At 36.5% G+C, this 24,668-nt stretch overlaps 1 protein-coding gene across 2 annotated transcripts in view; it reads right to left on the reverse strand.

Annotated features, from left to right (window-relative positions):
- Positions 1-560: 560 nt before the first annotated feature.
- Positions 561-24,668, reverse strand: part of NUP58 (nucleoporin 58) — a 33,768-nt gene continuing 9,660 nt past the window's right edge. The window contains exons 5-15 of one of the 2 annotated variants that reach the window (XM_086329708.1): positions 23,369-23,479; positions 21,701-21,725; positions 20,655-20,720; positions 20,139-20,313; positions 19,414-19,493; positions 17,517-17,635; positions 17,079-17,161; positions 14,799-15,000; positions 9,315-9,413; positions 7,694-7,789; positions 561-941 (exon numbers count right to left, since the gene is read on the reverse strand). In XM_086329708.1, coding sequence (XP_086185834.1) covers positions 859-941; positions 7,694-7,789; positions 9,315-9,413; positions 14,799-15,000; positions 17,079-17,161; positions 17,517-17,635; positions 19,414-19,493; positions 20,139-20,313; positions 20,655-20,720; positions 21,701-21,725; positions 23,369-23,479 — 1,139 coding nt within the window. In that variant the 3' untranslated portion in view covers positions 561-858. Of the gene's footprint in view, positions 942-4,171; positions 6,271-7,693; positions 7,790-9,314; positions 9,414-14,798; positions 15,001-17,078; positions 17,162-17,516; positions 17,636-19,413; positions 19,494-20,138; positions 20,314-20,654; positions 20,721-21,700; positions 21,726-23,368; positions 23,480-24,668 lie in introns of those variants that run through there. The other variant, XM_086329707.1, reaches the window with a different exon arrangement.

Raw genomic sequence — 24,668 nt, forward strand, 5'->3', positions numbered from 1 at the left:
GGAATATTATTCAGCAACAAAAAGGAATAAAGTAGTGATGTCTTCCACAGCATGGATGGCCCCAGGGAACATTGTGCTAAGTGAAAGAAGCTAGTCATGTTTATATGAAATGGCCAGAATAGGCAAATTATGTAGAAACAGAGAGTAGATGAACAGTCCCGAGTACTTGGGGTGGTGGTGATGGTAAGTGACTGTAATGTATATGGGGATTCTCTTTGGGGTGGCAAAAATGTTCAGGTGCAGTAAAGACCCCAGGACTTCCCTGCATCGGAAAGACACCCTGGAGTAGGAAATGGCAACAACCCACTCCAGGATTCTTGCCTGGGAAATTCCATGGACAGAGGAGCCTGGTGGGCTACAGTCCATGGGGTCACTGAGACTGTGACACGACTGAGCAACTGAGCATACACACCCCTGTGTTCTGACATTAGACTGTGATATTGCCCAACTTTGTCCATACACTAAAAACCACTGAAATGCACCCTTCATTCACTTTATGGTATGTAAATTATACCTCCATGAAGCTCTTTTTAAAAAATAGTATGAGTTGCGTAATTAAAGTTACAAACATTTTATTCACTCTACTTGGCCAGTTGCCTTTTGGATCAGCTTTCCCTGTTTCATCTGTGAATTTTCCTCTACTCCTTGCATACACTGCATTAGCAGGCTGCTTGCAATTGCTTTAAACACTCCTAGGATCTGGTATACAATCCATTAGGTTGTCCTTAAATAACAGGGGCGAGCTTTCTTTCCTAAATTCTAAAAATCTTGACCAAACTCACTCTATGACAAATGAGATTCCCAAGATGACAATTGGAAGTTTCTTGCAAAGTAGACATGTGCTGACTCAGTGCCTGCTCAGAACTGGATTTTTCTTCCTAGCTCATTGACTTCTGTCATACTGGGTTTTCGAAATCCAGTTAAAATCTGTGATTTGTTGCCTGAGAGAAAAAGAAAAAATAGTTTAGACTGTACTAGGACACATGTAGATACTACTTATTACATGCTTAGCTTTCATCTTACCTAAGTTAACTCATTTTAGTCTGCACAACCTGGAACATCAGTAGTGCTCACTGTTTTACTAAAGAGACACAAAGATGTTAAACCTCACCAAGGTCGCACACCTACTAAGTGGTGGAGCAAAATTCTACACCAGCAGCATGGTTCCAAAGTCCAGAGAAAGGTTGGCAGTGGGTCACCAAATTAACTAACCTTTCCCCACTGCACTAATTACTTAATTCAGAAGTTATTTATGAAATTCAATTAGATGGTAAGTATTGATGATACACCAAACCGAAACAATAGAAGACAGGGTTCCTGTTCTGGGATTACTCAATCTAAAGTGGGAGACAAACAGACCCATCAAGGAAACCATGTAAGGAGGCCTGCACCCTGAGACCCAAAGTCTACGTGGACTGGAGGTGTGTGTTCAGGGTGAGAAAAGATGGCACTTAAAGGCCAACATTTACTCCACACCATGTGGGAGACCTGGGTTCGATCCCTGGGTTGGGAAGATCCTCTGGAGAAGGGACAAAGTCTACCCACTACAGTATTCTGGCCTGGAGAATTCCATGGACTGTATAGTCCATGGGGTCGCAAAGAGTCGTTGAACGTGACTGAGTGACTTTCACTATCACAGAAATGGCTGGTGCACAAGTGGAGTGGTGGAAGGGACAAGGTGTCCTAGAAGGGCTGTGGTGTGCAAGGGTGTCCAAGGGGTGGGTTGGGAGTACAGGTCAGGCTGTGAAGCACTCCCATGTCTTCATCACACTCCTTAGACCCCACACATGATTACGCTCCCTCAAGCCCAGAGACCTTTGTTCTCACCTCACCTGCCATGATCTACTCTATTGCAGGTGTGTAACTCCACCGTAAAAATCATCACATGACCTTTAGTGTTATGGAAAGGATGGACATGAAAATCCTGTATCACAGAAAATCCCCAGCTCCAGGACTTAAACAGCCATGTGACCTCGTGGAAGCTGCTTAATCTAACCCTGTTCCTTCATCTAGACACGGAAGATTTCTGCTTTTGAGAGAAATAACGAGGCCATACAAGGTTGAGTATATAAAGTTCTGAGTGCGCTGCCCGTAACAGACTACATACAAGTAAGACACGACTGTGAGTGAGATTCCGATTTGCACTCCCTGGTGCTTCCAGGACACTGGCCCACGTTACGCAGTAATGTTACCGAGTAACACCTTGTGGTGTGTGCTCCAGTAGGCACACTGCAGCCAGGCTCATCCACAGTGAGGCTGCAGCAAGGCTCATAGAAGGTGATGCTGCCTATCTTCTGATAAACCGTTCCAACTCGAATATGTCCCACACAGAAATATCCCCACTGCAAAATTTCTGAAGGCACCGTTCAGATTCTCTTGCTGCAAAGACACTACTTAAGATTGTTGATTATTTGCTAAGTTGTGTCTGACTCTTGCAACCCCCTGGACTGTAGCTCACCAGGCTCCTCTGTCTATGGGGATTCCCAGGCAAGAATACTGGAGTGGATTGCCATCTTCTCCAGTGGATCTTCTTGACCCAGAGATTGGACCCACGTCTCCTGCACTGGCAGATTCTCTCCAACTGAGCCACCTGGGAAGCCCCTATTTGAGATTAGTAGTACATTAACTTGGGCATACTATATTATCACAAAAGAACAGTTAATCTGCATCTGTAATAATGTGAATGACCTTGTACTGACTGTAGGATGAAGACCCTCAATGAGAAATAGAATTAAGAAGCTGTTAGGGGAAACTATCAGGGAGCTAACACACACTGTAAAACCTTGCTGAAAGAAAAGACCTAACAAATGCACATACCAGGCTGTACATAGAAAGACACTGATTCTCCCCAGGTACAGACTTTATTTGTATAAACCTAATAAAAAAATCCCAAAAGTATTTTTCCTAAGAAAAAATTGACCTTGACGAAATAGATACATTCTAAAGGTCCTAGAGCCGTCACCCAACACAAGGCTCTACAGGGGCAGGGGCTGCACCCAGGTGCCTTATGTAGACACAACCCTCATACGACCACACGTCTGTACTGTCCTCACTTGGCAGGTGCCGAAGCTGAGGTCTAAAAGAGAAACTTGCCAGAGGTTCCAGGCAGGGGTCTGAAGCCGAGATGACTCCCAGAAAGTCAGCTAGGAGTCATTTGTCTCCAAAGAAAAATGTTAGATTATGTTACCTACGGGCATCATTAAGAAAAAAACTCCCAAGTCATCTGGTATAAAATGGACACAGGATATTAATATGCAGTTACATTAATAATTGGGAATTATTGATAATTATTAAAATTAATAAATTAATAATTTATTAATAAAAACATTTATGCTAAAAAGCTCCAGCTCACAGGGACTTAAAAGACTGATGGTTATCTAGGGCTGCAGATAGGAAGTGGGTACTCACAGAGCAGGAGTATCTGTTTATACAGCATTTATGGAAGGCAGTCTGACATTAAAACATACATTCTATGCTTCTTTTAGCAATTCCTCTTCTAGAATCGATCCCAAAGAAGCATTAAACATAAGCACCAACTGTCACGTTTAAGGATATTCACTGCAGCTCTTTCTGTAAAAGTGAAATACTGGGAAGAACAGGGAGCAGCTAGAGCGGATGACCCGGCGTCTGTGCCACGGTCAGTCAGCAAAGAGTCAGTCTCCACGGACTGACGTGCAGAGATGTCCCTGATTCACCATTCAAGGAGAGACAGGCAAGTCATGGAATACACAGACCTTTAAGCCACTTGTTAAAAAAAAAAAAGGAAAAGGATCTAAGAGAATAAAATGTGAGAAAATGAGAGAAAGAGAACGAACATCTGTATACAAGTGAAAGGCATTCTTTAAAGGGTCTGAAAGGATACACACCAAACTACAAAGAGTGGACACTGTGCAGAAGAGAGTCAGATTGGGGCCCAGGAGTTGAAGGCAACTTTCACTTTTCACTCAGTATTTTTGTTTATAATTTTAAATGTTTTTATAATTTTGCAAACACAAAAGCGAGTGATGAAGTACTTGCTATCTTGTACTCAGCCTTTTTTGTTTTTTAAAAAAGCAAGATGTATAAACCAGTGAAAACAAAACACTAAAAACCAACCAGAGAATGAAAGAGGAAATAATAAGGAATAATAAGGAAATTATGTATTAAGAACGACTACTGACGCCTACAAAGATTCAAAGCAGCTGACACAGTAAAGTTTATTGTTTACATCATGACAGGCTCTGGACAGAGTAGGGACACAGTGAACACGGGGACGACACATTTAAACTCCTGTCACAAACAGATTCATTACAAAGTCCCAATGGTCAACATATTAAAATGTAAAATACAAAGAAAAAATCCAAGAAATATAAATATCCAGATTTTTTGCAGCACAATGTAATGTCCTTTTTTAAAAAAAAGCTTGCTGTAATTGTGTATTTAATTAAACACATGTTTTCCTACCCTTCCCCAAAACTTGGATCTGGGGACTGCAGTATTAGAGAAGTATGCAAAAAATAAAAACAACTTCAGTGCTCAGAAACAAAGCATTTTCCTTATTTTAATGCATCAAGGTGCAAAAACTTCAACTCCAAAAGCCAATCATTGATATATGCAGATAAATAAAACAGACTTGATAACACTTTTGTCAAACCCAACTAACATTATACTAAAATATATATATATGTATATATATTGTATGTAATACCTATTTTAGAAAAAAAGGTGCCTTGGTGAAAATGATTCTGAAAATATTCACTTGATGCACATTATGTACAAAACCTTCTATATAAAAAATTAAACTATTTTCAATGAAATTCCATGTTCAGCATCTCACCTGAAAACTGTACTTGAAAGATAAATAGGTCTACATAACAGTTTCTGTCTGAAATCATGGCTAAGGCAGTTCTCTTTCCAAGGGCTCTCTTTTTCACCCACTCTCTATCACTAATACTAATGATACACAGACGCAACCTGACATGTTTCTGTGTTATTATCTGGAGCTTTCTGTTCACTGTTAAAACAGGGGATAGTTTACTGTTGCTACAGAGAATACTTTTTTCCTTAAAATATACCGTTTCTCTATTTCCAATTACGCACTTACTTAAGACATAAAAGAGGCTGATAAGCCACTCCATTTGGTGTCAATATCAATAGCCCTGTAAGAAAGAACTCTTTATTGGAATAGCTAGAAAAGTTTCCACTAAAATAATAGTGCATCCTACACCTGCATAGAATCAATTTGGCTCCAAAGCTCTTTGCCCCCAGACACCAGTCTGGAATTCAAACGTGCTCCTGAAGGTTCATCTTAGATATAAGAATACATAGGGGAGTTAAGTTGTTGACAGATATGTCTGCTCAGTCTCACAGCAGCCTTCGACAGGAGGAGCTGCTGAGATTAAGGTGGAAACAAAAATGGGGAAGACTGGGGGCAATGCTGTTGAGTTGGCCAATATTTACACCAGTAACCATTTCACTAAGTCTTGAAGCAAGTAACTATAAGACCTGGTACCTCTAGCTCCTCATTCTACAAGCACTGAGGATTTGAAGCATAAAAGGTGAAAAATGGAACACCCTTAGAAAAGGGGAACAGTCTGAGGCAAAAGTTGTAGGTCTGTAAATATATATTTCATATGCACACACGGTTGTGTGTATTTTCCTGTATATATTTTACATACATATTCACAAGATGCCCTGCAGTGTAGTTCAAAAGGCCTTTTGTCAAGGAACACAGATTCTAATATAGGCCCTAGAGTTCATAACATCCATATAAGAAACAAATGTGCATATATTCACATAATGTAAACCTTATCAACAAAAACATTGCGAAAACACTAGGTTAAATAGTAGTAGGTTTTACCAATCAGTGATGTAATAAGAATATTTCTTACACTGAGAATCAAAATAACGAAAGATATACAACTAGGTTTCAAATTCACAAGAGAAAAGTTGTTTAGCATGGCAAACAAGAACAGAGTTCAAAATTCCAGAAGTAAGGAAAAATATCAAAACTTTATAAATCTCCTGGGATGCAATTTATTTACTGCATCAACTTTAGAAAAATAGACTCAGAGAATGAATGATGCTGCTATGGGTTCTCTCAGCACATCAACCCATAGGTTTATCTTTTTCCTCTTTTGTTTCCAGCTGGAGGTTTCTTCAACTGAAGGAGTTGTCCTCCTGTCCCAAAGCCTGCAGAGGCAGGATTGGACACCCCAAATGTCAAACCCGCTGATGCCGTGATGCCAGGATTGCTGAAGTTAAACCCAGATGTACTTGAGCTGCCAAAGCCTTATGTTTAGGGAAGAAAATATTCATATCAGAAGTTAAGTCACAAAAACAAATGTAAAAAATGGGGATAATTCTCTAGCTGAAAGAATATATAACCCATGAAAACAGCAAATGTCTTAGGGCCCTAAATTTCTAACATGGAATTTTACAGGAAAATAATTTAGCTGACAGCTAAGTGGCCCTATTATAGACACAAGTTGAATGATCCAGGCCAAGAGAGAAACCTTACACAAGTAACTGAAATCAACAGAAAACTTCAAGTTGGCAGTCACTTTTGTGTTAATTAAATATGCCAAGGTGCCTTCCCCCTTAGCCATCCATATACACTTTATCAAAATGTAGAGGAGAGACTTTCCTGACCTTTGGACCTACCCTGGCAATTCTAAGTCCTCTAAGAAAGCCTCAAACCACAATTTTCAGGACAAAGAATACATGGAACAGCAGTACCAATTGTTACTATTTTATAAGAGCCTTCACACAGTTAAGATCAAATACTGCCTAGCTAATTAATGTTAGCAAATAATATTTAAATTATAATCCTGATACCACTGAATTCTATTATCTTACTTCCTGAGAACTACTGATTTTTAAATACTACTTAATTTAAATGGAATTTCCTTAAAATTTCCTCAATTAAAAAGTTAATCCACATTAAATTATTGTTATTTTAGGCATGCTTTTAATCCCTAAGCATTGTACAATAAAATATGTCACTATTGGGAATTCCCTGGTGGTCCAGTGCTTGGGAATCCACCACACTTTCACTACCAAGGACCTGGGCTCAGCCCTGGTTGGGGAACCAAGACCCCACAAGCTGTGCTTCGAGACCACAAAAAGTAAATAAATTAAAAAAGGAAATAAAATATAACAAGTCATTATTTATAAATATAGAAAAATGCAAAAGCAGATGGAATTTGGAATTCTCTACTAGAAGTGTCAGAAGATTATACCTACTTCAAAAGCAAAGCATTCAATTAATCATCATTTGTAGGACTGGTATTCTTAAAATCAGAGGGACTTGCAACTAAAGAATGTATAACTTATGTAACGGTATCTCCTCAGGAGAACAACTATTCTCCTGAATGAATAATGATAAAAACTGGGTTAAAACTCACAGTGGGTTTATTTTTGTAATAATGAAGAAAAACTGTTTAAGCATAAAGCTAGTCTTAGGATTCAAAATAATGTCTACATCATTAACAGCATATGTTATTATTTATTATATCAAACTTAAGTTGTTAGAAAGGTTCTACTAACCTGACCTTTAGCATATGAGAGAAAGCTATATGAATATTAGGCTTGTAGGCTTCATCCAGGGGTAGAAACTGAATCAGGGATCTCTTTTTGATATTGGAAGTAACAACACTTATACTTTTAAAATAATGCACCTAATGGCCTGAAATTCAGGCTAAAACACACAAACCTGCACTAAGACTTCCTGAGGGTTTATTTGTTGTTCCAAATCCAAATGTGGAGGCCCCTGTGGTGCTGCATCCAAAACCAGAGCTAGCTCCAAAGCCTAGTGGGGGTGATAGAGAGACACACGGAGGTAAAACACAGGTGAAGGATACTGACAAGCCACACCAACAATAAACAGTGCTGAAAACCACGGCCCTGCTGAGGAGGTCTGCTATTTACCCTTTTGTCCAAGGCTTCTGGAAGAACTAGATCAGTTCTCAAACAAAACATTTAGATCTGTTTAGACTAAGCTTACGACCCCTCAGTAATTTTTAAAGAACAAAGCCATAAAAAAATAAGAATAGTACTTTCTCTCCCAAACAGGCTAGAAATTTCAGTGACCATCCAAGTATGACTTTCCTCAAACACATATACATGTTATCTAAAGGGGTTATTTCATTTTGGAAAGAAAAAAGACTAAATTCATAAATAAGCACATGCACAACAATTTAAACACAATGTACCACGTAGTAATTTTATTCTCCTTTTTACAAAAACACTTTCACTTAAGTTCAGCACTGGGAAAATGCATGACCACATGAGAGTCAGTCACTAATTCTACGCAGGAAGAACAGGCTCTTGCAACATTACCAGCAATGCAACACTGAGAAACTGGGAGTAGGGGCAGCGTGGTTTCTCCCTTAACAATACTAGTCACAACTTAAATAAAGAACATGTGTTCATTATACAGAGTTCTGGAGCAGAGTCTGCTACGTACTTGAAGACTTGTTTCAAGTGCTCAGAAAATGAAATTCAAAATCATCTTCAGCTACTTTGTAACAGTTTATTTAAATTATTGAGTTTGATAGTATTATTGCCTGTAACTATGAAATATGGTGACAAACTGGAATATAGACCACAGGAATTATGCTGTCTGCCATTAATTCTAGTAATTCCTAACAGTCTAATATATTACATAACCATATAGCTAACAGGCTTCACCTCTTATGATGATATATTCTAATCCAATACTCATTACATGACAATGCACCTGTCAAAATACAATCAACCTACAATTACCCACACCAGAGAATTGGGAAAGCATTTGTACTTCAGCATATTTTGCAGAAGACTTACCTTACTAGTTATAAAAACTACTGAAATAAACTTATGTATAGAAGTATACATAAAGGCAAATAGGCCAAAAGTGCTTAGAAATGGACAGAGTTGGGCTGTTCAATTTATGATACAATTATTTCCCCATTTAAAGAGCTGCATTTTCAGAAAAGAAAGATGATTAGGAGAATGTCTGTCCAGAAGTAGTTTGAATTCCAACTAACTTTTTAATTTAATAAAAATAAGCAATTTTCAAGTTCACGTTTTAGCATATTGCTTTGAAAATATGAACACCCTTACCATTTGATTTTAATACATTTTTATATTTACTATTCACAGAGATGAAATGATTTTTAAAATTCTAGATCTAATAATTTTAGAAAGCACTGATATGTTTAGAGAATCCTTTTTTTTCTGGCCAGATAGAACCTTAACTTCCCAAAGAGCAGATCCTCTTAGAGGTTTTCACAGGCTAGTAGCAATTCGAATGTATCATAGTGCAATGCAATACGAGAAAAGTTAAAGTGTACCTCCAAGGTTTGAAGAACCTAGGCCACTTGACTGCAAGCCAGTGCCAATACCTGAGCCGAATGGCGCTCCAAAACTAACTCCCAGAGATGGCTGTGGCCCTGGTATAAAAAAAAAAAAAATGGGGGGGAAAAAAAACAAATTTGCCTTACTCTTTCAAGATTAAATTTCTTTATGAAATTAATTTTAAAATGAACAGTCATTATTTTTAACAAATTCTATTTGCTAAAACTTAGTTTTCAGGATGTCTCCCCAGCCTAATTTATCTGTCCCAGCAGATTTACCTATTCAAAAATAAATTTAAAAAAAAATTAACTTGTTCACACTTAAGACAAAAGAGGCTTACCATACGAAAAGAGTGTTAGTTTAACCTACTAAATAATTTGAAATCTTTAATGTATTGTAAATTATAGTTCTTTTAGTTTCACGTCTAGAATGATTTTAGATCTCCCCAGTTGTTTTCTGTTAAGATTAGTTGCTGTAATCAGTAAAGGTTTTCACTTTTTTTCTTTTTAAAATAAGCTCCTTACGGTTAGAGTCAAGTCCCAATTGATCAAAAGAGACTGACACTAACATGCAAAACCATCATGTTACTTCATAAGTGTAAGTACCAAAAACTAGGCAGGATTTCTTACAGAAAATATAAATGATATAAATAAATAGATAAAAAACAAGACAATGTTTTATTTTATTAAATTTATTGTTCATTTTAAAGCAAATCAATTACACAGTAACATGACAATTCCAACTTGTTCACAAAAAGTGATAATTGAGTTCTACTATTAGGCTCTGCTACATCACACCACTTATCACCTGATTAAATAAGATAGAGAATGAACATTTACAAAGGCACTGCTGTGTACCTTGACAGATTCAATACATTCAAGATTTCAATTCAGAAGTTTCTTCTCAACATTTTGGAAAATGTACTCAGATGCAAAACGATTAAGTCATCCTTTTCCCATTTGTTAAAGATTTTGGCTGAGTTTGGCAAGAATAGCATCAAACTTACTAGCCTCTCTTTTTTAACTACTTTTTTTTTTTAAACTAAGCAGAATACAAAAATCTAAAAATCTCTCATTTGATAATTTATGAAAATTATTTGATAAATTTCATAGTACAATCTTCAGTCTTGTCTTTTTCAAGCACAGTGATCAGTGCATCTCAAAGTTGAGGGAACTGCCAAAGTAACATACAGACTGATATTTAGACTTCTTAAAGAAATCAAAGCCTTCAAGTTGTTCAATGAAGAATGAGGTTTCTTTATTCAAAAAGGTAGTGTAAAATTATAAAACATTAAAGAAAGAAGAAAAAAGAAACTAAGAAACTACATTTTGCTACACTGGGACAGAAACTGGACTTTCCAAATAGCTTCTACCCAGAAAATAAAGAAACACCAACAGTAGCCAGAGTTCTTACACTACTATTAAAAAATAAATTAGAAAAGATTTAAATTTTTACATCCAGTTTGAGATCAACTTGAGAATAAAATACCTGCCTAGCAGCTCTTTTGTAAAATGTTACTATATGAAAAAGAAACTAAGCATATTACCTTCTTATTTCTAACAGAAGTATTATGTAGAAAACACACGTCCAGTTTCTTTAACATTGAGAGACTTAAGTGTCACGTGTTCATAGGAGGCACTGCTGGTGGAAGACCCTAGAGCATAATATACACCACAGCCCTCAGCCCTACAAGTCCCAAGAGTTACTCACATAACATGCTTTTCGTTGTGTGCGGGTCTGCTTTTAAGAGCAACTCTAATCATTAATATTCAGGATATAGGTAATCAAGAACTCTAAGAATGACAAGACTTTCCATTGCACAACAGGTACATGATATTTTGAGTTTTGTACCTTCACACAAATTCTGAAGGCAACATCATTTATAAAACTAGTAGGCAAATGTATAACATTTTTTAATAGTAAAAACTCATGATAAATATCTCCCATGCCAAAGTATTAGCATATATTACACTCTGGCCACCATATAAATTAGTTTCACTATTAGAAAGCAGAATCTACATCCTTCAGGCAAAGATTACGTAAACAATTCAAGAAATCTGTCTCAAAATCTGAATAGTCATTAGTCATTTAACGAGAGGCTCTTAGTTCCATAAATAATACCCAGTTAGTAGTAACATATCCCAGTGATTGCCCAAAGTGAAACCTTCATGTAGAGTAACATTTTACAAAAGTTACTGTATAATATATTCACACATAACAAAATCAAGTTAGCACTTTAATTCATATTTTTCAGGATAAATTCTACTTTCTTAAAAGTAAAACTGAATTCACAGGAAAAGGACTAAAGTGCTAAATTTTTTTTATTATAATTTTCAATGATCATTCAAAATACCTAACGTAATTAGGATGGTTATTCCTAAATCATTATCTTTTAAAGTAATAATTTTTCTTAAAAAACAAAAACTGTTTTTCCCCCCGTTTGAAAATTTTTACTCATTGATTTAGTGGGGAATGCTCCTTTGGTTATTACATACAACAAAATTGTAAAACCACAAGAAACTCAAAGGAAGAAGTTTCCTATTTAGCAATACACCTTAAATGTCCAAACCTACACTAAAAGCTAGAAAGTAGGAATTCCTAACAAAATGTCTCAGCTCTCCTTAAAAACAGCAGTTAAGTCACAGGAGAAAAGTCTTTTTATGTAAACACCAAGAACTTTTAAAAGCATCAAAACACAACAGCAAAACTTAATCCCAGTTCTTTAGCTTAAAACAATCTATCCTAAGTAAAAATTACACTGAAAAGCCTAATGTCGATGTCTTAAGCTTTTTAAGAGGCTTCAGAAGCAAGGTGGACAGTGTGCTCCAGTTCTGCCAGCACGTAATCTATCCACATACGAAGTTAATTTCATACATAAATAGCCTGCGGAGTTTGTCATCAATTCTCTTCAGTTTTCAGAAGCAATAACCATAAACCACGCAGGCCTTAGGTCTATTATATATATTTTTTCATTAAAAGACATTGAAGGAGGATCATGAAGTCACTTACGTCCATACTTCCACCTCCAAGAAAGACTACACAGAATGCACCTTCAGAAGGTAGCAGCCTAAGAAGCAGTCTGCTTTTTTTTACATTAATAAAGTCAAGAACCTACATGCAAACAGAAGCAAAGCCCCCCAACAACTCAAACCTTGCACAGACCAACAGGGTTGACTAAAAACAGCATACAAGCCTCACCCAGCTTCATCTAGATGGTCTTTAAATTCTGTTACTGGCACTTAAAGATTTCACCAGTCACAGTACATAAGGGACAAGACGCGGGTACAAAGCGCAATGCAATAAAGAGGGCATTTCTAATGGTCTGCGTGCATCTAACAGCTGCTCAGTCTCACTCCAGCGGTGGGTGACACGACTAAAGAGGCGGATCCTGACTGACCTGGACAGGCATAAAAGGATGGGCCACGGAGCATGGAGACCCTCAGAGAAACAAAAGGGAACCAAGAAGACAGCACAAAATGATCACTATTGTTCAGCTTCTCAGTCCAAAAATCCATACAATGCAAAATGAAAACACTGTAAGACTGTTTAGGTTAATAAATTACAATTCCTGCCACCTGATCAGAAAGCCCTAGATGGGCTTCACAAATGCAGGGAAGGTACAAGGCAGTCAGTGTCCCCAAAGCCTGGCAAAGGTCTGAAAGAACCCAAGCACATGAGCAAAGGGTGCTTCAGGATGGTTCCTCTAAAGTAAGCTAATATTTTTCCACCACTACAGAGAGCACAGACCGCATCTCTACTGTTTACCTTGCTAACCCTGGAGTCTGGCACAGAGGAGGCACTCAAAAAATGAACAAGTATCTTCCTAGGAACAAGTACCTTTCTAAGCCCAAAACGTATGCAGGGAAACCTACAAACTTCTCAAGACTGCCTACATAAGAAAGTATATAAAATAAAATCCAACAGGTGACTTTACCTCTATTTTAGCATACACCACAGAACATAATTCCCTTATAGTGTAACAGCTTAGATAACTGACTTTTCTCCAGTTTTACTGATTAGAATAGAAATCTCTTATGTTTAAAGAATACCTAACTAAGTCCTGCTTTCTCTGGTCTATTTTAGAATCAATATTTGCTCTGAAAAGTAAACTGGTACTACAGTTAGTTTGATGAGCTGGTTAAATAAATCATCAGGAGAACTGAAGGCACCAGTACAGGGCTGATTCAATTTCTAGCCACCCCACAATGACCCGCTGGGAACCAATGCCACAATGACGTTTTCCCTCTGTAATATAAGAATGCAGTCCTACACCCTAGCCAGCTGGAGAACTACTACACAGTGCCTATGTGGGCCACTGTCCACACGGGTCCAGCCATGGAACATGGGGGATTTGACATAAAGCCATTATCAGCCACTCACTGATGACTAAGTCAACTCTGTCATCTCTAAGTGTGAAGAACAATTTTTTAAATTGCCAACAGTAAAACCCAGAGAATGCTTCCCCTGCAGAGGCAGCCTGAATGCAATCTAGACGTGCACATTTTTTGCTTTTGCACACTGTAACTTACTACTGGACTCTATGGAACTCTCAGAAAGACACAAGCTACAAAGTAACTCATAAGCACTATTCAAAAATGTATGAATGAGTAAAAAATATCAGTATCCATTAAGACTGTATTTCTATATGTCACACTTCAAGCCCAACAAAACAGGGACTGCAGAAATAAAAAGACAATCATCTCTGAAAGACCCAGGACCAAACTAAACATGCAGAACTGGACCACAGAAATGTCTCTCTCATAGGAAGTGAAATTAAACCAAGGACTACAATTATCTGCTTTCCAGCATCTCCCCAGTTATTTCATCTGCTCCTCCCAGCACATACCTCATGCACAATCCAGAGCAATTCAAAACATCCTTTTCCTGCTCTTGCCACTGTTCTGTTCATTTTAAAAGGTATGGACAATTCCAGCATGTACCTTCTTCTAAATTTGGTTAAGAAGGCCTGTTCTATTTCCAGTCATTATACAAACCTACTGCTCTCAACACACCTTCAGTCAAAAAAGACATACTTCATCCTGAGTATGGGCATTCTGTAACCACTGCACGCGAGAACACACCGCCTGTCAGCATCACAGAGAGAAGAATGCAACCTCTGGCTACTTTACCTCTGACTTTAAAACAATATACGATACAGTCACAAATTTAGAATCGGTTCTTAAATGTAATTCAGTAGTGAAACACCATGTTCTAAAGGGCATTTATAGCAACACAGCAAATAACATGAAGTAAATTCACAATATTCAGTATCTAATTGATGTATAATTAATTATTGCTAAGACTACCCTGTGTTTTTATCAGGTATATGTTTATAATTGTGTCCATCACAATTTTTAGACTGTACTGGAACAGTTACTCAGAAATTTCTTCAGTGCTAACACAAAAGGAAGACTCATAAAAATGCACATCAGTGTTCTGCACTTTAACAGTAAGAAGCTATAACTTGAATGCATTCAGACCTGTAGCAGGCTGCTGCTGCTGTGTAAGAGTTGCAGCCATGGCAACGGCTGCTGCATTTGGCATGTTGCTGAAGGGGGTGGGTCCAGTAGTGACTCGGGGTGCGTTCTGCCACTTCTTGGCTTCTGCTCGCCTGGCTTCAAACACATCCACAGCATCTCCCAAGAACATTTTCCTGTAGCCAAGGTACTGTTCTTTGAGCACCTACAGGAATGAAAAATAGAACGTGTTAAACATGTCTTGTGCTGACTTTGACAATATGAGGGTGAATGTAACCACACAATAAATTAGCAAAGACAGATCAAAAACACTGCCAGCATTATGTACTTCATCTAACTTGCCAATGCCAAGTTATGATGGCACTTGCAGCTCCAGCATATGCATGGTGTGGGAAGTGGTGAATTTGAGAGTTCTACCACACCTTTGTACAGTGTCTTCCTGCTTTTAGCCATATGTCTTTACAATCAACTGCCTGCATATTCTGGCTTCCTGAGGCCCTCTTTAAAATAAGTTAGAGAGCTTGCAGACAAGCATAGTAGTATCTAAAATTCCATTTTAAATATTCTAATTTTTCATGACAATTTCCCTTTAATGGCCAACCTTTGGATAACTTAGATGTAAACAGCATTAAAAAAAAAAAAAAGCTTACTAAATACATATATATGCATATATATAAAATATGTTAAATACCTTTTAAAAGGTGCAGGTGACACGTATTAAAATGTCACCAAAGCAAAGAGAGCTTGGAGGGTATACTTTATCAATACTGTTTGATTATTTTACAATGAGAATAACATGGTGAAAGTGAAAGTCGCTCAGTCGTGTCTGACTCTTCGCAACCTCATGGACTACACAATCCACGCAATTCTCCAGCAGAGAATACTGGAGTGGGTAGCCTTTCCCTTTTTCACGGGATCTTCCCAGGTCTCTCGCACTGCAAGCAGATTATCAGCTGAGCCACAAGAGAAGCCCAAGAATACTGGAGTGGGTAAAGCCTATCCCTTCTCCAGCAGATCTTACTGACCCAGGTATCGAACCAGGGTCTCCTTTGTTGCAGGCGGATTCTTTACTAACTGAGCTATCAGGGAAGCCCAAGAAAAAATTACCAAGTTCATAAAATGGGTAGGATTACCCAAAACAATATCTTCCTTAATTAAGGCTATGAATAGGAATGATTCTGTTTCACCCTGGAATTATTAAATACTTTCCTTAAGAGTTTGGCTTAAATAAATCAGCTTTATACTACTTTTTATATATTTGAAACTTTCATAATAAGACAAGAAAGAAAAACATCTGCACAACACAGACTTCAAAGTGCCAAGACAGAACCACCTTCAGCACTTTAAAAAACTAAACACTTATTACAAAGTTTCAAGAGAATTTAATAAAAATTCCTCCTTTAAAATTATTTTTAAAAAATTAAGTTATTTTAAAGATTTGGTTTAAAATTTTTAATCAAAGCAAAGGGTCTGAACTATGCTATCACTTCAAAAATAGTATGATTTAAGTGGTTAACTTTAAAAAATTCTATCACCATGCATCAGAATAAAAAAGGAAACACTGGTAATCTCCATGAAATTCTAATCTATACAGTTAAGAATTTATCTAGATTCAAGTTTGGATGCTTTGAATTTTAAAGGTTTTCTCTGACCATATATAAATCCAAGAAAGACCAATTATATTTGCTTGATTGGTAAAGTATACCTATATTTATTTTGCCCAAGTAATTTTTAAAAATGAATATATTACACAATACTCAAAATATTCACTGACAAATTTTATTTTTATTCTTTGATAAATACATTTTCCTGTGTTTAGAAGGGACAAATGTTAGCAAGTTTTTTTTTATGAAGGATCCAATAAACACTTAAAACACACATAAAATTCAAGCAGTGGGAAATGATTCTGCTACTAAGAATGTTTACCTTCTATAGTGCTATAAGAGATGGAAATAACCAAAATGTCCAACAAAAGACAATGGGTTAAACAAACTGCACATACATGCAACAAAATCCTGCTTAACTACTCAAATGATGGCAAACAAGTACATGTATGAATGTGGAAAGTCATTTACAATAAGCTGATGAAAAGTTAACACACTTCACAGAACACTTGCCCGGTTGTGTCTGGGCATATTATAGATTATTTCAGAGTTGGTCTTTTTCACTTACAAGTAATTTGAGCTATTTCTGTGATGAGCATGGACACTTTTGTCCTGCAAATGAACAAATACTTCACTTGGTGCAGATGTCCAGATAAATGAATACGGAATGAGAACTCACCTTCACATTTTCATGAATAGACTGAAGCTGTGCAGCTAAAGCTACAAATGTTTGATAAATTTTCTGCATAGCCATTGACAAATCTATAAAAGAAAATCATATTATCACACAAATACATATATAACACAACCAATATTATTCTTCTATTACTTGAGTCCATTTCTTGGTACAGTTAACGTGTAGGATGAAAAAAATTACACCAATACTTCCAAGGAAGAGAGAAGACAGCAGAGCAGACTGAGAGAAGGACTTCTCTCTATCAGTAATCTGGGGTAGGTGGGCCCCAGGACATCTGCCCATTATATCATAATCGTTCATAATAGCATTTTATATTTGTAAGAAATAAAGATCTAATCAATGACTTTAAAGGAAACTGTCTTTGGCAGCTTAAGACTACTAAAAGCACTATTAAAAAAATGACCACAGAAAGCATGTTACCTTGTGGGGTGATGTGTGAATTGTTCGCTTGGGTGGCTAGATGGTTCTCCAGCTCCTCAATCTGCTGTCTGTACTGCTGGAGCTGCACCTCAAACTGCTGAACCAGAATCCTGAAGTAGCTACACGAGAACATTTACCAAGTCAGACCACGTTGTAAAAACACTGCTTCCTTCATATTCAAAACTCCAACAAAAACAGGCCTCTGTTTAAGTATGGCCTTTGAATTAGTCTGATGACACAATATACCTTTAAGTGACACAAGTATTACCAAAACAAAATCTCAAATTTGTAAGTTATCAAGGTATCAAAAATAGATGCATATCCTTACTCCAATCATGAAAAATCTCAATTAAGGGATAATCTACAAAATAACAATATTTTTTAAAGACGTCAAGGTCATCTAAGAAAAGACTGAATAAATGTTGTAGACTGGAAGTGAAATAACAACTAAATGAAGTGTGAAAAGAATCCTAGAACAGAAAAAGTACACTAGTACTTAGAGTTCTTATAACTGGAAATACTATTTATAAGCTGAAAACACTACAGGGTACTTACTACAGAAGTATAGAATTACAATTACTATTCTGATTAACATAACCAGAGAATGCTAGAAAGATAAAAAGAGACCTTGAATAGCACGAAACACAGTTGGAACTGATTCTATAAGAAATGGGGAACTGTGAAAGCTTTTACAGTGGAAAATCATGATTCAACCCATTTCAGAATCAGCTCTGATGGCAGCATGAAGAACACAACAGCAGGATAAGATACTGAGGAAGTCCGGCAAAGCAGCTCACCCCAGGCTCATCTGAATAAGGCAATAGGAGTATCACCATCATTGTCATTGCCTGAGTTTGACCACTACACTGTGGTTATGAAAGAGAATATCCTTATGTTGAAGAAATAGACTCTGAAGCACTCAAGCATTCAAGGGCATCATTTCGACAAACAATTCTACACATGGGAAATGTGTTTAAAAACATGGACAGCAAAGAACAAAACAACTGCAAAATAAAAATGCTAACATGCGGAGAATCTGGGTGAAAGATATGTGAGAATTCTTGGTTTTATTCTTGAAATGTTTTTGCAAATCTGAAATCAAAACAAAACTTAAAAAAAGAATAAGGGACCAGGAGTCCAACGAACCCCGCCCACCCAGAAGCTCAGGACTCCCATCTCCGTGCTTCAGGCTCCCCATCTCTTAGACTGGACTCTGACAGCTGGAGAGGATTTGCGCAAAGTCAGATCCGGCAGTAAAGAGCCAAGCCACCCAGGTGGTGTATGGCAAGCACCTGACAATGTTCACTATTATCATCTTGCATAACACAAAAGGATATGGAAACAGACAACAAGATAAATATAACATGTATGGAAACTAGATGAATATACAAGCTGGGTACAGGTGGATTTTTCAAGCTGCTTATCTACACTTGACAATTTTTCTTCCTGAATATTGTTATGTAGGCAAATAAAAGTTATGGATGCAAATAAATTTATGGAAATAAATAAAAGGGTTAAACTACACTTAGTATGCCCTGTTTAAGGAAGAGACTATCATAAAAATATTTTTAAACTTAAAGTATTTATGGTATAATCATAAGTTTCTATTATTTGCACAACGTAATCAAGTGGAACAGACCCTGTAAGCAATATGAAGTGCAACTGCAGAAGAGTGCTTAAAAGCTCGACCTTAGCTTTCACCTACCCTGCAGTAAAATGGGGGTGATATACTTTCTCAGAATTATTATGAGAATTAAATTTTAAAAATTCACACAAAGTACCCAGTTTGCCACTTTTTAGCAAACCCACTTTGCTAAAAAGTGAACTAAGAAATCCATGGCCTGTATACTGTTTTTACTGTTCTGCTATTTTAAAGACAAACATTTATTTAACTTACTCAGCAGGAGCTGTATTTTCATGTTGCAATCCAGGTGGTGTTTTCTGGGTTCTTAAAGCTATTTCAGCATTTTTTAACTCCTAATATAACAGAGGTTTTAAAAAAGAAAAAGCCAGTTAAAAGTCAGGCTGAAAATACCAACCATCTCAGGATTTCAACAAAACCACTCTTCAGAGCTTCATATGCTGTGAGAACATATTATGACTGAAGCTCCTTTCAGGCAGGACAAACTATAGTTTCATGAACAAATTTCATAATAAATATAAAATGAGCTGCTGGTCTATCTTAAACTATGGATTTATGTAGGATTCATGAAGTTTATTCATCCATAGATACAGACATTACTATTTTAAAACCTGTACTATACAACCATAGAAAACACTGCTGTACAAAAACCAGGTAAATAACCCTGAGGATGATGACAGCAGCAGCACTTACTGTGCACCAGGCCCTTTGCTACAGGTTCTACTTCTCTAACCAATGTCACCTCATGGGGCTACTGTGGAAAATCACTGGGTTAATATATCTAGATTGCTTAGAATACCGCCTCATACCAAGTAAGCACTCAATAAAAACCAGTAACTATTACAGTAATTTAGAAGTACATGTGCTATGTGGTTTTCTTATCCATGAAAATTCATAATTTTAAAAAGACCTATTTCTATTTAAAAAACAAACAAACAAACAAATGAAAAACACTACAACAAAATGACACTCAAGCTTACCTGAGCGGTTTCTATTTTCAGTTTGTCAATATTGAGCGTGTTCCTCTGCAATCCACTGGCAGCCAGTGACAAAAGCTGCTTCAGAGCTTTAATATCTTCCTGGACTTTAAGCATTGCTTTTGAAGACATTCTACTAATTTCTTCTTGAACCTGTTTTTGTTCCTTCACAAATTTCCTAAAAAAAGAAAACTGAGTTTTAAAAAAAATACACCTTTGATTTTCTACAGAAAAAAAGTACATTTACCACATGTAGGTCAGAGTTTTAAGTCCAAGTGTTTTGAGAAGCAACTATTAAAAAATTCATCTACAGTTCACAGAATGGCAGTTACAGAATTTTAATTCCTTTATTTCCTTCATTCAATTGCTCTGCTTCTTTAACGTCTACAGGCATTCCAATGTTCCCCAAGTTTAATGCTCAGGAGGAGGAGGAGATGGTCCCCCTGAAATCCACACCCACCCCCCACCACTGCCGCGCTGGAGTCTGACTCAGCTCCTGATGACACCTGATGCACGTACTGGAGGTTGTCGACATCCTGGCAGATGACAGCAGGCAGAGTCTCATCCTTCAGTGCTTTACTGTCCCTGAGAAAGATGCCACAGGCCATTAACACCCGAGATCATAAGAACCTGGCAGTTGAATTCTACTACAGTGTGTGTTAAAGCATGTGAAAACAGAGCAAATGTTCCTTATTTATAGCCTTCCTGGATGATTTTAAAGTTCCTTATAAAGAGTAATAAACCTACACAATAACTAACAATTCACCTGACATGGAGGTTTCTGTTCTAAGAAGATTGGCATCTGTTACAAGTACACATAGATGCATTTGACTAAATGTTTCAGAACAAAATCAGAGAATACTGCAGGTGGGATGAGATATTAAACTAAGTTTCTCCAGCTCAAAAATCCCAGGACTGACATTTCGTTTAGTTCAAAAATATTATAGCATTCATTAAAGAAAGAAAGCCTGCCAAACTTCTCACAGTGAGATGCTCACAATACTTTTACTTTATTATTTTCTAACTTCAATTTGTTCTTCAACAAAATAAGACCTGGGGGTAGCTGAAAGGAATCACACTACTTAATAAAGACAGGAATAAATGAAACTCTTCAAACATACACATAAAGTACATGGAGGCCTTCTCCCTCTTCAACAGCAGGAAGTGAATGGTGCTGGCACAGCAATTTACATATAAAAGAAAAGGTACATATACATGTTCAATTTGTATATATAAATAAAAAGTGGTCTAAGAGTAAAGTTCCATGAGTTGTTCAATACTTATAAGAAGGCAAAGAGACACTTTACATATATTTGTGTTTGTTTTTATTATTTGAGGAAAAGCCAACTACTTCGTAGAAAGAAACAGTTATAATTTTCTCAAATATCTTACCTTTCACAATCTCTCCACAGCCTATGTTTATTACTTTGTCACAAAAACTTCAAAATAACTTTTCTTCTAAATGCATGTATGGTTCCATTTACTTCCAACCATACCATTTGTCTACAGTTTAATAAGTAAAACTCTTTAATTAAAATATTTTATTAGTCAAATTGTAAACTTACTCTGGTCTTGTTCCTGTTTTATCACCTAGAAAATTGAAAAAGCTTCGTGTAAAAATATGCTATTTATCAGTATATTCCAAATACAAGTTTTAAGTTAACACAAACTAAGGTAAAAGTAGAAATGGTTAAGGATTTCTTAGACTGCTTCTTAAACAGTATGTGATCTCATGACTTGTCACACTCTAATCACAGCATGTTACAGACATATATATAACTGTTTTTATGTACATATAAACAGTTATGCAGCTGATTTGCAAGTATTTCTTTCAAGGTAAAGAAATCTTCCTTTTTCATCTATCTTCCCTGAAAAATCTTGCTGAGGAGTTTAACTCCTGAGAGCTTTATTTGACACTTTTTTAAGGCCCTATTATCAGGCTGTTCCATCTGAGTAAAAAACTAAGCTGCTAAAACATCTAAGGCTATTTTTGAACTATGGAATTACTACAAAGAAAATTAAGTAAAAACAAGATAGGACCTTGTGTTTAAAATTTTTCATTCAAAGAAAAATAAATCCAAATCTTCTAAGGTTAAAAGGATTTTATCAACTTTTAAGATAGTAATTCACCCTCTAATATTATCTTCTAATAATAAAATCCATGTCCAATTAAAAAATTCCATACAGACATAGGACACTGAGTATCCTACAGCTTCATGCATTATGTCATTCTAAGTTCTTCAAAGAGGTTCAGTGCAGTATGTATGTATGCACTCCAGAGGAACATGCTTTCATCAAAACAAATCACACACAGAACCAACAACCACAGGGGGAAAAAAAAAAAAAACTTCACAATGCATTTGGATTGGAAAAAATTTTTTAAAGAATATTGGGCATGCCAAGAGCACCACAAGAAGGGCATTTTCATACTGGTTGGTGAGTAAATCTTTTTTGAAAGCACTTTCACAATATATACAATGGAACTCCAAAATGTCCCTCCCTTTAAGCCCATGATTCAATTTCTAGGTATTTGCCTTAAGGAAATAACCAAAATATGAACAAAAACTCATAATAAAATCAAACAGCATTTTCTGTGTGCCTGGCTCTGCTAAGGTTTTACAATCCTCAAACCTACCCCATGAAGCAGGGACTGTTATTTCCCCTACTTCATAACGCACCAAGAGGATAAAGAGGTTGAATATGGTCACAGAGCTTGTGAACAGCTGAGCCAGGATGTACAGCCAGCAAATGGGCTGGCCACCACACCACACTGCCTCTCTCTGCAAGGGTGCCCAGTACAGTGACACTTCCCAAAGCAAAGGTCTGGAGACAAACACTGACTGGAGGATGGTGGCTGACTGAATGATGATACATCCATTCATAAAACTGATGATAAGCACATTAAAATATTTGTAAAGAATTACTGACTCTGATTAAAACTTGTGATATATTACACAAGAAAGAACAAGTTACAAAACAACACATGGACCATGGTCCCGATTTTTAAATGTGTATTAATATACTCATTCAGATAGTTACATAAGACAAACACACCTACAAATCTGAGTCCTTTACAAAAATAGAATCTTAAATGCATAACACACAAAATTTGTGAAATATAATACAAACTTAAAAACTTCCCTGTTGAATATTTAACCAATAAATTTTTCAGACACATATTTAATTCCCTCAATAGGACTGTTAGAATGTAAAATTACAGTAACATTACTTACTCTTCTTATCCGATGAGCTACTAAAATCTATACCTCCGAGGCCTTCATTGCCAGCAGCTGAAGTAGCTGCTGTAGTTCCCAGAGTCAGGCCTAAAGCACTCTGTCCAAGTCCTACAAACAAGCCGAACATCACTGATAAAGTTCATCACCCTAATACATAATGACTTCCCCGAATGACCAACACACTCAACGCCTTTAAGTTGGATCCCAGCTTATCATCATGCTTGACTTAGACAAATAAAAAGAAACAAGTCCAGAGCATGCTTTGGACAAAGACTGATAATCTCACTTGTATTCAGTGCTATATGAAGTTTGGATGATGTGATTTTTATCAAGAGGGCCAGAAAACATCTATTAACTGATGTACATGGACACTAGATTATATTTGATGTTTTTAAAGCATATCAAAGTAGTTTTAGTGTGCACATTTTTCAGGTGATTATTTGTCTTCCAATCATGCTTTGGAATTCTATGCTTCAAAATCATCCAGTACTGGATGTATAAATTAACTTGATGGGGGAAATAAGGTATTCAGTCAAATCTTCAAGTTGTACATTTTAAATATCTTACAGTTTTACTTGTCAATTATATTCCAACAAAGCTGGGGAAAAAGAAATAATCTAGTATGAATTTATAAGGTTTTTAGTATAATACAAAGCAAACAGTTTTACTATTAATGAAATTTAAAGAACTGATAGAAACTTGCAGTCGAAACATCAAAATTTCACATTCTCAAGTTCTTTTGATTAAACAAACAAACAAAAAAGACTTCACTTATTTAGATTCTACTTCACAGACAAAAGGACGTGGAAGAACTAGACTACAGTTAATCTTAAGTCAACAAAGTTAACTTAAGTCACCTTTGAATCAAGTTAAAACTTCAAAGACCCTGCCCTGGTAAATCATTTAAGTCCATGCATTCTCAAGCTGACATAAGTGTGTTCTTTTTAGACAAGACTCTATTTACTTTAAAAACAGAAAACAGCAGAATGTACTGGATAAGAGCATGGGATAAATGAAAACTGGATTTAAATCCTGACAATGTGTGGAAAACACACAGCTGGATAAATGTTATGAATTTTTTAAAAAATCAATGGCACTTTTAGGTTAACGTAACATAGAGTAAGCATTGAACACTGTGTCAACCGAAACTCAACACAGAGATACAAAAGCAACCCTGACTCTTCTATTGTTTTTGTGTTTTGATCTCACTGGAATCTTTGGGAAAGATGTTTAAATATTTATCCTGCAAAGAAATGTATGCTACAGTAATCTAGTGATTTATTAGAAGATACTCACC

Source organism: Bos grunniens, chromosome 12 (assembly GCF_055505025.1).
Source record: "Bos grunniens cultivar Pamir isolate PY7600 chromosome 12, Bosgru_T2T1.0, whole genome shotgun sequence".
NCBI lineage: Eukaryota > Metazoa > Chordata > Mammalia > Artiodactyla > Bovidae > Bos > Bos grunniens.